This window comes from Trachemys scripta, chromosome 1 (assembly GCF_013100865.1).
Source record: "Trachemys scripta elegans isolate TJP31775 chromosome 1, CAS_Tse_1.0, whole genome shotgun sequence".
Taxonomy (NCBI): Eukaryota; Metazoa; Chordata; order Testudines; family Emydidae; genus Trachemys; species Trachemys scripta.
Window position 1 is genome coordinate 163,952,776 of NC_048298.1, and position 13,343 is coordinate 163,966,118.

The 13,343-nt window shown below is 46.3% G+C and overlaps 1 protein-coding gene and 1 long non-coding RNA gene across 8 annotated transcripts in view; both read left to right on the plus strand.

Annotated features, from left to right (window-relative positions):
- The window catches only part of ILDR2 (immunoglobulin like domain containing receptor 2), a 48,740-nt gene extending 43,800 nt beyond the window's left edge, over positions 1-4,940 (plus strand). For 3 of the 7 annotated variants that reach the window (XM_034791754.1, XM_034791791.1, XM_034791810.1), the window contains 3 exons: positions 1,327-1,564; positions 2,322-3,050; positions 4,104-4,940. In XM_034791754.1, the coding sequence (XP_034647645.1) occupies positions 1,327-1,564; positions 2,322-3,036 (953 nt within the window). In that variant the 3' untranslated portion in view covers positions 3,037-3,050; positions 4,104-4,940. The remainder of the gene's footprint in view (positions 1-1,326; positions 1,565-2,321; positions 3,051-4,103) is intronic. The other 4 variants (XM_034791783.1, XM_034791800.1, XM_034791764.1 and 1 more) reach the window with 3 other exon arrangements.
- Positions 4,941-7,117: 2,177 nt separating this feature from the next.
- Positions 7,118-12,232, plus strand: LOC117888442. Its single transcript, XR_004648333.1, has 2 exons — positions 7,118-8,702; positions 10,091-12,232. It is a non-coding gene; the product is annotated as an uncharacterized LOC117888442 (long non-coding RNA).
- The last annotated feature ends 1,111 nt before the right edge of the window (positions 12,233-13,343 follow it).

Consider the following 13,343-nt stretch of genomic DNA (forward strand, 5'->3'; position numbering starts at 1 on the left):
TGGGATGGGTCAGAGGCACATTGTAGATTGGTATTTACAGTCTAGGGGGTGCGGGATAGAGTTCACACAGGCAGTGTGGAAGAGGTATCATGGCATGGCAGTACACTGACTGGGGGTCAAGGGGCTGGTTGACATATATAGAGGATATCAGTCTGTGGGGCTGGCAAACATCAAGGCAGAGTTCCTCTGAGTGGCCTCCACTGACTTCTAGGACACCTTCTCGAAGTGGTGAGGGCTGTGCAGGGTTCTCTTCTCCATGGGCCCATGCGGATTCCTCATTTTGACCCTAAAACCTGCACACCCATCCCTGTTTTTTCATTCCTTGTACCCCATAATCTGTGGGTTCTCTGGCCCCTTCCTCATCTGAAGGGCCAGGCCTTTCATTGTTTTGCTGGGCTCTACCCACCAAGCCAGGGTTCACATCGCTGATGCCTTCTGCCAGCACACTTCAAAGTAGACGAACAGACCTAAAAATGTTGCTGGTGAAGAAGACAAGAGAGATCAAATGCCTGAGGTAGCCTAGTAACTGACTCATCCAACCCAATGATATGAGGAGTCTTGACATTCATATGTGGTGGATACAGGTCATTTTCCAAAAAAACTTGTGCCCATTATCATTAGCCTGTGCATCCAATAGGTCCGAGTAGGTGTCTGTATAAAGATGGCTTTAGATCCTGGCAGTCACAGATGTACGAGCTCCCTCAATCAATGACGATAAAGGTTTAGGGAATGGCATTAATCACAGCTCTGTACTGATTAGGAGAAACTAACAAATTACATGTAGTTCTAAAACAGTCATCACGGAACGCATTGCCATTTACACCCACCAGATCTACTATAAAAAGACTCTCTCCAGATTACAGCGTCTGGAATCCAGATGTCATTGTGCTTGACGGGGTAGTGATTGACAGCGATTCAGCAGACGAGAGATGGCAGGGAGCGTGCAGATCATTTTTTGAGGGGGTTGATCTTGTTTTAGCTTGGCTAGTCAGGCCAAACCCACGGCCAGCCAGTCTGAAACCAGAGGAGGTACGTGTGTGCCTATGTGTTATGCCACACTTATACAAAACAGAACACCCATATAAGGCTGAAATTGGACAGGGTTGCACACCAGAGGCATTCTCCAAATCTGTTGAGAGTTGAGATCTAAAATTCACCCTCCTGGGGTAAGAAGGGCCCAAGGCCAGCATTCTGAGAAGGGGTTTGGATTCTGTTTCTGATTATTTTTAATAGAGGGGGACTTGGCTTCTGTCTGAATGTATCAGAACTAGTCCCACCATGGTCTCACTGTCCCTTCTCACACACACACACACATCTCCTCTGCAGTATCTGTTTCTCTCCCCTGTGTCCTGGCAGATAACAACACCATCTCTGAACTCAGCTCCCTGCACGAGGACTCGAACTTCCGTCAGCCTTACCGGCAGGTGCGAAGGAAACCCCTCCCTCCTGCGGGGGACCTGGATGGTGATGCGGAGTACTGGGCAGGGGTGATCAGCGGAGGTGGTGCATCAAGGACACAGGCAGTTTCTGATTACAGGGAGGAGAGGGACAACTTTAAGCACAGGTGAGCGCAGTGCTCAGGAGACAGCTGTACCTGGCCAGGGAATGGTGAAGGAAGAAAGGTCTTATACATCACAGCTGTCCTCACTTTCCTGCTGATCTGTTCCCGGCTGGCAGAGCAGAGGGGATGCAGAATGGGGGAAGATGGAAATGGGGCCTGTCTTGGACAAAAATAGAATTGATCTGATTCCCACAGCTCTCCTTAGCCCATCCACTCAGGCAAAGCCAGAGCCTCTCCTATTCCATGTCTGATAATGTGAAATATTTGATAGTCATTTATAAGGCCAAGAAACCCACACCCCTCCCCTGTGTTCAGTGGGACTCCTGGGAATGGCACCCCAGTCTCTCTGATGCATTAAGAGATACAGTGCACTCTAGCAGGAACCACACCCCAGTCTCTCTGTGCCATGCAGTCTGCAGTGCTGGCCCAAGGGAATGGCACTCCACTCCTTAGAGCACACTAATGCACACATTCATCGCCTGGGAATCTCACCCTAGTGTCTCTGGTGGAGCAGCCTGTAGGAAGTCCAGCTCAGTCCCTTAAAGTGTTCCCTTCCCCAGATGGTCTGTTGGTACAATGTACATTGTTCACTCAAAGCTTGCTGGTGACTGCACTATGGCAGGCTGATTCTTAGTTTCCCCATCAGGGCATATGTGTGCCAACAGGCTTCAGTGCTAGGGAGTAGCTCTTGCTTCCTCCTCCCAGCTCCGATGGGGGGCACACACTGCATCTCACAATTCTGCCCTCCTCTCTCCTGCAGCCAGCAGAGATCGAAGTCGGAAATGCTGTCAAGGAAGAACTTCTCTGTGGGTGTGCCGGCCGTCTCCATGGACGAGCTGGCGGCCTTCGCAGAGTCCTACAGCCAGCGCACCCGCCGGACAGATGTTGGCCAGGAGCCCAGGCGTTTTGAGAGGTCGGAGTCACGAGGGGGACGCGGCGGGGTGGCACAGCACCAGGACAGTTCCTCGGAGGAGTACTATGGAAAGCGCAGGGGAAACCGCGAGCCGCTGACAGACTCGGATCGGGGCTGGTCATACAGCCCACCCAGGAGACGGGCCCATGATGAGAAGCACCTGCCCAGGCTGGTGAGCCGGACGCCTGGAGGGAGTCAGAAGTATGACCACTCCTACCTCAGCAGCGTTCTAGAGAGGAAGTCCCGGAGCTATGAGGAGAGTGGCGAACGGAGTGAGACACCCTCGAAGCTGAGCTCGCAGCCCAGCCAGCGAGGGGGAACGTATTACGCCTGGTCACCGCCGTCCACCTACAAAGCAGGGCAGCAGCAGCAGCAGCAACAGCCGCCAAAGCAAGAGGAAGGAGAAGACACCCTGCCTCCATACAGCGAGAGGGAGCTGAGCCGGGGCCCTTCGTACAGGACCAGGGAGCAGGCTTACCTCAACGCCTCGGACAAGAAGAGGAAAAAGGAGCCCAAGAAAACAGTGAGGCCGTGTCTGGCGCTCCTGATCCAAATGGGATGAGCGGGGAACACCAGGCAGGGGATGCTATCTAGGGTCTGGGGGATCACCAGACAAGAGATGGAGTTTAGGGTCTTGGTGGAGGAATCCCAGGCAAGGGATAGAGTGTGAGGGACCTTGCCAGAGATGGTACATGTAGATTTAGGAGATCCTGAGGGTGAGGCAGCTAGGGGGAATTTTAGGGGATCATGATGGGGAGAGGCAGGGGTTGTGATCTGATCATGTTGGGGAGAGGCAGGGGTTGTGATCTTCGCATTTAGCCAACTTGCCTCTTAGTCCTGGAGTGGGTGGGGCAGGAAGGGGAGGTTATCTGGGATAGAGCATTCAGGGTGGAGTGACTGGGGAGGGGAGGTTATATTTGGGCCTAGGCGGATTAGATGGAGTAGGTGAAGAGGGAAGGTTAGGGGCATAGGAGGATCAGGATGGAGCGATGGGGAGGGGAGGTTATCAGGGTCAGGGGAAACATGGTAGGGATGAGACATTATCTGGGTCTTAGAGGAATTGCGGGCCATATCCATGGCAACCATGCTAGATGAGGAGTGGGGTATCCATTGTGTGGGCTGGGATGTATTTAGTGGCGAATGCTTGTGTAACAGCTCTCAGAGGAATGGTTTTGGAAAGGTGTGTCTGTGTGGAGATGAACTGCTCTGTGTCTGTGTGTGCATGCATGTGCCAAATGCGCTGCTCCTCAGACTGGTTAGTGGGGAGGAGCAAATTCCTGCTCCAGTTTGGTTTGTGGGGGTCACTGAATCTGTTCAAAGGCCTTGGTAGGTCAGGGTGTTGAATGTCCCTTCATGTCCCCTTAGTGGGATACATCCCTCAACTTGGGTAGTGTGATCAATACCCTCTGAGCTTAGTTAGTGTGTGTGTGAGAGAACGGGGGGCCCTGCAGCTTAGTGTGGAGGTGGAGGCTGCCCCCTTGGCAGCAGGTGCATTCAGCACACTCTGGTGAAGCTAATGCCATTCATTCTGTTGTGCAGGCCCAGTGCCCCGGCCCCTGCCCAAGCTGCCTCTTTCTCCTGGTTCCACATGTGATTTTATGTTTACATTTCTTCTTCTCTCTCCCTCAGAATGATTTCCCAACCAGGATGTCCCTTGTGGTTTGATGTTGTCACAGAAGAGTCGTGTTGATGGGCTGGGTACCAAGAGGTGGCCGTGAGGCTGAGATACAGAGCCCTGAGCAAACAAGTCCCAATGAACCTTTGCAGCCACCAGCCATGGACATTCTCTTTCAACTGTCTGTTTCACCATGGGAGTGAAGGCCATCTGTAGAGGCAGACTCCAACGAATAGCTCACATCCCACTTGCTGTGGGAGAGTCCTTCAGGAAAATCTATGATAGGGCTCTCTTTGGAACTCTGTTCCACATTGCAAGGCAGCTGTCACCATATTCTGTGTCCCAAGGGTCCCAAACTGTAAGAGAGGCTGGCTTCTTGCCTCTCACCCCAGAATGCTTCATCCCACATTAGGATAGACCTTTCTCCATACTGCTTGCTCTCACTGTTTCCCATGGCCTAGACTTGGAAGGAAGTTGTCTTCACGCCTCTCGCACTCAGCGCCTTAGGAGCTGGGGACTGCCTCTCACACTCATCACACCGAGGAGTCTCCATGTCCCATCTTTTCCATGCTGGGAGGAGGCCTCATTCTAAGAACTGCAGGTTTCCTCAAGATGGCAAGGCCCCATCCCCTGAAAGTTCTGAAAGAAAATCTCTAACAAAAAACCGCTGAGCGTGTCACTATGCTAAGGGCTGAGCAGGGAGAGAAACAAGCGTGGGTTGGTCTGTTTGATATTTTTAGTCCTGTTCATTCAGTGATGGGAACTGCGAGTGAGATTTTATGTACTGTTTTAAAAGTGGATCTAAGTAGATTTTATTGTAATGAGAACATAACATGGTTCTTCTCACTGTTGTTTGTCTCGATATGTGTGCATTTCCTTGAGGCTGAGATATGACCATATAAAGCTTCAGATGGGTAATCTGTTTGATCATATGACAAACACAGCTCGACCTTGTCACTGTTCTGCTTGTGGTGTCATCACACTGCTCTGAACAGTGGGCTTTTTGTTCTAAAGAAACAAGAAGGAGAAAATCTTGGTGTGAGAGAGAAGCCATGGCTCTTCCTTCTGCAAGGATCAGCATTATCCCTTTCTGGTTACCAATCCAGGACATCCGATAGAGAAACAACAACAAAAATAATATCTTGGCTGAAACACACACTTAAAAATCACCTCATTCCAGTTACTTCCAGGTCGCCCACTTCCATCTTGACGTGATTTTAGTGGCTGATGTCTCAGGAACAGCTGAATTTAGAAATGCGTGCTTCACACCATCTGGAAGCATGACATTTCTGCTTTCAAAGAGTATAATATAGTCATTTCTCACTCTAATTTAATTTTTAGCTGCTAAAATCATGTTGGAATTCATGTGGAGGGGGAAAAAAGTAAGATGGTGATCAGAACATGGTTTTAACTTCCACCTGCCAGGGCTAGAAATTAATGGGCACCTTATATCAGTGGGATAGCCAGCATTCCCCTGTGACATACAGCCTTTCTTTCCATTCCAAAAATTAGTAAAGTATCTGGTCTTAAATCTGTTGCTAAGTGCTCTAACAATGCTATTTTGGGCACTAGTGCAGGATTGGACCTTGCAGCAGTATGATTCTCTGTCCCTATTTATTAACATAGCTGCAGTGCTCCATGACTGTTACAAACTTCTCTGGATTTGCATTGAACTTGGCACTTTCCTTGCCATATACCTGGAATTACTCAGTACCCTATTTTTGCTTCAGAATGGTGGGGGACAATCCCCAAGAATCTGATGTCACTTGAAGTCATAGTGGGAGATGGGGATTACGGACCATGTGTTAGAGCAGTGGTTCACAACCAGGAGTCCGGGGCCCTCTGGGGGGCCACCAAAGTAAACCAGAGAGGAGGGCCTGCATTAGACTAACTGGGGCCCGGGGCTGAAGCCCAAGCTCTACCACCCTGGGCTGAAGCCGAAGCCCGAGTAACTTAGCTTCGCGAGGCCCCCTGTGGCATGGAGCCCCAGGCAGTTGCCCTGCTTGCTACCCCCTAATGCTGGCCCTGGCTTTTAATCTACTGGATATGCAGAAAAAGTTGTGGCACAGGCAGGGCTGTGGAGTTTTTAGGGCATGTTGGGGGGGCTCAGAAAGAAAAAGGTTGAGAATCCTTGTGTTAGAGGAAGGATCCATTCCCATTCTCCGTCACCACTCTAGTGAGTGTATCTTTGTAAATCCAAGAGAGAGAGAGAGAGATCACCTTGTGAGCACACACCATCCTTCTGGGTTTGTTCTGTGTTATTGTTAGACAGACAGAAAAAATTTATACTCTGCTCCTCATTAGTGTGTGATCCTGGAAAGTCCCAGCACCAGAGCCTCCCAAAGAAGAGCTAAGGAGGTTGAAGGAACTCATCCCATTGTGTCCTTTCTACGTGGCATCCAACAACCCCAGACACCATTATATGTGGAGATCTGAAAGAGCTCTGTCAGCCAGTACCATAGCATGAGGGAGGAAAGAGAGGGATTTAAAGTTGTCTTGGAAATCTGTATTTCCCAAAGCATTCTGGAAATTGTAATAGAGTTGTGCCTCCTCCTTAAATCAGTCACTGGTTCATTTGATCAAACCCTCAGGAATCTAACCTATATATTAAAAATAACACACCTCTCACCATGTATTTGGTTCCCTTTTACTCATCTGAGGCTGATGCTTTAGGACATTTGAATACTGGCTGTATAAGGTTGCCATTTAGTTAATGAGGATGAAGTCACAGTTGTGAATGGGATAAATGCAGATTTGTAGACCATTTCTTAGATTTAGGACAGGGGTCGGCAACCTTTCAGAAGTGGTGTGCCGAGTCTTCATCTATTCACTCTAATTTAAGGTTTCATGTGCCGGTAATACATTTTAACATTTTTAGAAGGTCTCTTTCTATAAGTCTATAATATATAACTAAACTATTGTTGTATGTAAAGTCAATAAGGTTTTTAAAATGTTTAAGAAGCTTCATTTTAAATTAAATTAAAATGCAGAGTTGGTGGCCAGGACCCGGTGGCCAGGATACGGGCAGTGTGAGTGCCACTGAAAATCAGCTTGCGTGCCGCCTTCGGCACGCGTGCCATAGGTTGCCTACCCCTGATTTAGGATATCCTGGTAACATACTTATATCCTCTCTGTCTGACTCTCCACATGTCTTACATTACACTCAAACTTTAATGACTGGGAAAGAGTTGAAAGTAAAAAAAAAAAAAAAGTGTTGATGTTTCTGATCAGGATAATTATACCTGGAAATGCACCAGGACTAGAGTCCAGGCACATTTTTTTCCTGGGTGACACACACAACATTCCAGTCTCAAAAAAGGACCACGCTCCCCAAAGCCACATTAGGACACTGCACAGTCCACGCTGTTCCACTCTTAATCTATAATCACACATACACACCCCGCCTGGCTGTTTAATATTTTCTGTATGCAAATGAAGTTCTATACACTTGGTGACTGAGACAAGCTGTAGACTGGATTATTTCTCCAGTAGGGAGGGGGATCTCTGCACCAGCTCCAAATAGAACAGTTCATAGGATGGATGGGGGAAAGGGAACTGTGGTTTCTATAGCTACAAGGATCCATTGTCCCATAAACTCTGAAAAGCAGCATCAGCAGTGCTATTCTAGCCCATGGGCTGATACAGTGCTGGGAAGATTCACTTGTCATTGGTTCAGATGAGGAAAAATGGCAAGTGTTTATCCACTTAATCTGTCAGAACATCTGCAGAGTGACCAGCACTGTAAAATAAACCAACCTAAGTATTCCACTTAATCTGGGAGTGACAAGGATCTAAAATTCTAAATTCTCTATTGATCAATTTTATAGCTAGCATAAAATTAAGATCCTTTCCCTGCAGGATGTCGATATCTGAGTCACATCAAGGACACGGATATTTTATAATCACAACATGAAATGTACCCCCTCTTCCTTTCTAGATTATTTGGGAGCAGGCAACAGTCACCTGTGTGCCCAGGTGCCTGATGATGTCAACAGTAAAGGAGATCTTGAGTATCCCAGTGGTGATATTGGACAGATGGGAATCCTCTATCCACCCCTCTGCTGCAGTCCTTTTACTTGTAAAGGAAATTAATCTTGGAGATGCCTCCACCTGGCTGGGGCCCTGTACATACTCAAAGGTGTGCCTTGGGAGCTTCCAGGAGTAACCCTGAGCTAATCTATGCAAAAAGTCTAACTCAAAAGTACCAATTTTAAATAATATACACCCAATATGCACTTAGATTAGAGTTAACAAACCTTTACTCAACAATTTAGAAACACGTGATGTAACACACTGAGAATGAAAATGCCACAACCACTTTAAATCAGCAGGGGGCACTTCAATAAATCAGTTAACTGCAGTTTACAGCAGTAAATGAAACTTCACCAATTTACATTTACACTGCCACCATTTCCCCACCCCCTGAGTGTGCACTCCTCTGAATTTCAGAGTTCTAGATGCTTGCGTGGGCGTGCTTGCTGTTGAAGCTGAGGACAGCACTCTGTTGGTCCAGTAAACCAGTCCAGCTACGGCAACATGGGGAGAGCAATTCTAACTTGGGATCATTTCAAGCTGCACAACCCCTCTGAAGATTGGAGTTGTTATAGCCAGAGGTCAGTAACCCCAGATCCTGGTTAGACAATACGACCACTTCATATCTTCTCAGACTCAGGGAAACCCCTTAAGGTCTCTTTGCTATCCCCCTTCCCCTGCAAGCACTTTCCCAAACAACAAAGGTGGTGGTTACTCATACTGCCTTCACTCAAGGACAACCTCAGTCAGTTCTGGGCACTGGACTGTTGCTATGAAGCCCAGCAGTTGCCTCTGTGAGCCTCCCTGCTTGATCAAAGAGCCAGCAGCTCCTGGTTTGGACAGAGCTCCACAAAGCAATCTCAGCTCCCCTGACCAGCAGCCCAGCTCCTCACCAAAATAGAGCCCAGCGCATGCTCCCTCTGCATCCCCTGGAAATGGAAGTCTCTCTCTTTTTTCCCAATGGAAGTTGTAGTCTCCAAGGCTGGCTTGCACCACTCAGGGCCTTCCTGACTGGAACACTCCCAATTAAGCTCAGAGGCCCCTCTACAGAAGCATCACTATGTTGACTAGCTAAGATAAGAGTCACAATAAAAGAATACTTTTAAAATGTTTAAACTTTTAGAGCAGCAGCTGGATCAACTGTAGGCAGTCAATCCACTCGTTCTGACAGAGATGTGGTCTGGGCTGCTGAGGGAGATTGACGGAATGGAATGAGAAAATATACTTTAGCTAGCAATGAAAATGACTTCTCAGTGATCATCAGCATTTCTCTGCAATACTTTGTAAACCTGTCCAGGGATGATTTATGAGTAACCTCCCAGACAACTGAAATTGAAAATTAACAGATCAAGCATTTGAATATCTACAAACTTTGGGAAACAGTTGCAAGTGTCTCCTGAAAGATGGGGGGAGGGATAGCTCAGTGGTTTGAGCGTTGGCCTGCTAAACCCAGGGTTGTGAGTTCAATCCTTGAAGGGGCCATCTGGGGATTTAGTTGGGGATTGATCCTGCTTTGAGCAGGGGGTTGGACTAGATGATCTCCTGAGGTCCCTTCCAACCCTAATAATCTATGATTGTGGCAGGTCCTATGCTGACATTGTAACTGAGGGAGAGGGACTGGCACTTTAAAATAAACCTCCTGTCCCTTGATCATCTGTGTAGAAGCCAATCATGGCCCTTAGTGCAAGGGCCAGACAATCCAGTGCCACAGCTTCACTCCCCCTTCTGTATCAGTCAGCAGAACCATGGCGCATCCTTTTAAAAGGTATCAGAGCTCTCACTCTGACCTGTGCTTTCCCAGTGACTCAAGGAATTCTGGCTGTGAATCAGCCAAATGCCTCTGGGGACACTTGCTGGCATGGGATATGTCCACAGCCCCCACTTAATGTTCACACGTAGCCCTGGTGGTGCTTTGTAGAGGCCTATTTTGTTTACATTTCACTTTCCTTTTCCAACAAATATATTGTAGATTTGAGAAAATCTTGATTCCCACCCCTAAAGCAATGAAGAAATAGAGACTGGATCCAACTTCTGCCCCATGCTGGACAAGGGCACTACCACAAGACCAACAGTCAGTTACATTTAAACTAGTGGAATTTCCCATTGCTTGAACTTGTAGGACAGGTAATAGCAACGTTGAGCTGAGTTGTTCCATTTTCAAAAGCTGCATCAGCTTTATGAGTTTCCCAGACACCACAATGGGCTGGGGTTCTTTCCTTAATGGAGGTGTATTAGAACTTAAGAACTAGCCCATTAATGCTTGTCCTGGACTACTTGAGTCAATGGAGAGGGTAGTGTGACCCTTCCTTTTATTATTTTCTACCCCTCTTCAAATATTTTCCCTAATAAGAGCCCAATCATGCTAGAGCTGAGCACTCTCAATTCCCACTGATTTCAATTGGTGTTGATGTCACTCAGTATTAGGCTGAAAGTATTTGGCACTTTGTCCCATCCATTTGGCCTTCCATGCTCAAAATTTCTACTTTTGTCAGTTGGAGTCTGGGGTACTCTCAGTAGCTCACAGGATCAAGCCCTTGATCAGTAGTAAGTCAAACCCAGCACCACAAGAAAATTTAACCCAGCCTGTTACTAAAAGAAATAGTAAAATTGGTTTCAAGATCTTTCTGGGGGAAGCTGGTGATATCAGCAGATTGCTAAGTCACAGATAGAATGATAGAGGGATGGCGGGAGCACAAAAAGTTTACAGTCACTGCAATGGGGATCGGGACTTAACTCATCCCTTCTGAGGGGACCTTTTTCAAGAACGTTGAGCAAAAGCCCTTTGGTCACTAAGGTTTAGGGGAGTTAGCTACAAACACACACATGCTTTCCCCACTGGGTATGTGACCAGACAATGAAAGTTTGTACGATATTTGATATCCTGCTGGAGAGTTTTGCTGGGTGAAGTTTCCCTGCAGCTGGAATTCTCCCTTTCTAGCTTGCTCCTGCAGTTCCAGCTGGTCCTAGACAAATTAATTTTTTATGTGTCAAACTCAGTGGTGATTATTTTTCTAGCACCCCTTTGAACTCTAAAACCTTTTTTCTCCAAGGAGACACAGCATAGTTTCTGGGCTATCAAAATCAAACCAACTGACAAGTGGTGACCATTGATATTTTAAAACAAAATATTATCAATTTTGTTATACTATTTTTAAATCTACCAATAAAGTGTATTTTCCCTACATATGTTACGCTGAAAATTCATGAAGGGGAAAACCAAACACATAGCATGAAGATTATCTTCCTGAGAAACAACCACCTGGATGAATATTCCTTTTACCCCTGGGAATGCCTACAAGATTTCAAGAAATTCTGCTCTGTGCCTCTAAGAGGTGCAGCACAGAACTCATAGCTTAGGAGGACGTGGGGGGCTAAAGTGATTTTAAGCCACTTTTGAATCCTCCCAATTCTGGATTATTCCACGGGGTCAGAGAGGCCCCTGGCATAATTTAGACAGCCGGGGGTCTGTGGAAATTACAGCAGCCATCCTGTTGCTCCAGATTTGAGAGGTGTATGAACTCCAGAATTCAATTAAACTAATTGCAACCATATTATGTACATTCAGCCACCATGAATTAATAAAATAGAACACCACATAGTTAAGGGTTAATTTGAACAAGCAGGGCTTTGGGAGGCAAGGTCAAATGCTAGCTGCATGCCTGCTGTTTCTGCTAATCAGAATAGGAGGAGGGGAGAAAAGAGTCAACAAATTGAGACTGAAAGAAAATAGGTGGATTGAAACCTTGAGTTTTGGGTGCCTTTGATATAGAAGCTTATTTATGACTAAGATTGTTAGGAATGTTTGTTGCCAAGTAGTTTATTGAAGTTAGGAGAAGTGATGACCCGGTAGGGGTCACCATGAGCTATGTGTTTCATAAACGTTAGTTACAAAAGACTAGGTAATAGCGTGTACTTTGGAGGAGTTCTCTGAAGCTATCCTGAGAAACTTTTTCCTGATACCATACTCCCCGGCGGGGAAGCAACTGGCCATCATGAACCTGCTGTAAATTATTCAATATCATCTCAGATTCTAGGTAATTATATGGGATGTTTTAAACCTATTACTTATGTCTGTGTGTGCTTGAATCTAATAAATTGTAGTTTTAACTCACTTACTTGTGTTAATCTTTCATCACCCGGAATTGCTGCATTCCCATTGATTTATTCCTGACACCACCTGGAGTGAAACAGTTAAGTTACCACTGCTTTGGGTTCTGAAAACCCTGGGTAACAATCCCAGCAGGCTACAGCATGACCCAGAATCTCTGCAGTGCTGAATCCCCACTCCTGGTAGGCCAGGACATCTGAATGGGGCTTTGAAGGACAGACTTATGGCTGACTTCTGCAGTGGCTGGGCCAGGAGAATCTTCTCTCAGCTGGATATACGGTTTTTAGGGCCCCTTACCACTGTTCTGATTCTTTTACCTTGTAGTAAACAATAGAATGGGGGGGGAAGATCTGAGCCCGTAAGTCTCATGCACCACTTTCTCTCAAATGTTCCTCATTCTGGAGGACAGCTCAAAGTTCCCTACATTCCACACACATCTTATATTCTTTCCCCTTTATTATTTAAAATTACTGGCATCAGAAATAAAGGATCATGAAGTTGAGGTGATAGAAAGTGTTGCTGACACTAAATGAATCAATCCCACATCCTTTCAAGTTTCCTGCATAAATAATTTTGTGTGACCCTCATTATAGGCCTTTGCTATGCTTAGTGGCCCATTTTGGGGCCTTGACAGGTTGAGAGGCATTCACCTACATCACTCCTCTACTGTTCTAGCTTTTTGTTCAAGCTCTTCTTTGGTTCCTGTCTTCTCTCTTCCCACTCCCCTCTTTTCTTTGCTATCCTTAGTTAAACCTTCAATCTTTCACATAAGGGAACACTGTCAGCTTAGATTTGGCCCCAAAACAGTTAAAAAAACAACCAAAATAGGAAACTTTCCATTAATATTTTAAAAATCCATGCAGAACATAGTTTTGAAACATAAGCATTCCCCAGCACCATTTGCAACCCGTCTTGTTGCACTAAGAACCTTGAAGTGAAAATAACTAAACACAAAAAAGGAAATTCACTTCATAGATTTTCATCACCCAGGCAGAGATATATTAAAAAGAAACCCAATGACATATGCTATGGAAAGCAACTAGAGTCTAAGATGTTATTAGTAACAGAGAAGGTAATGGGTTTAAAAGGATGAACTTTAAATTAACAGGTTCCT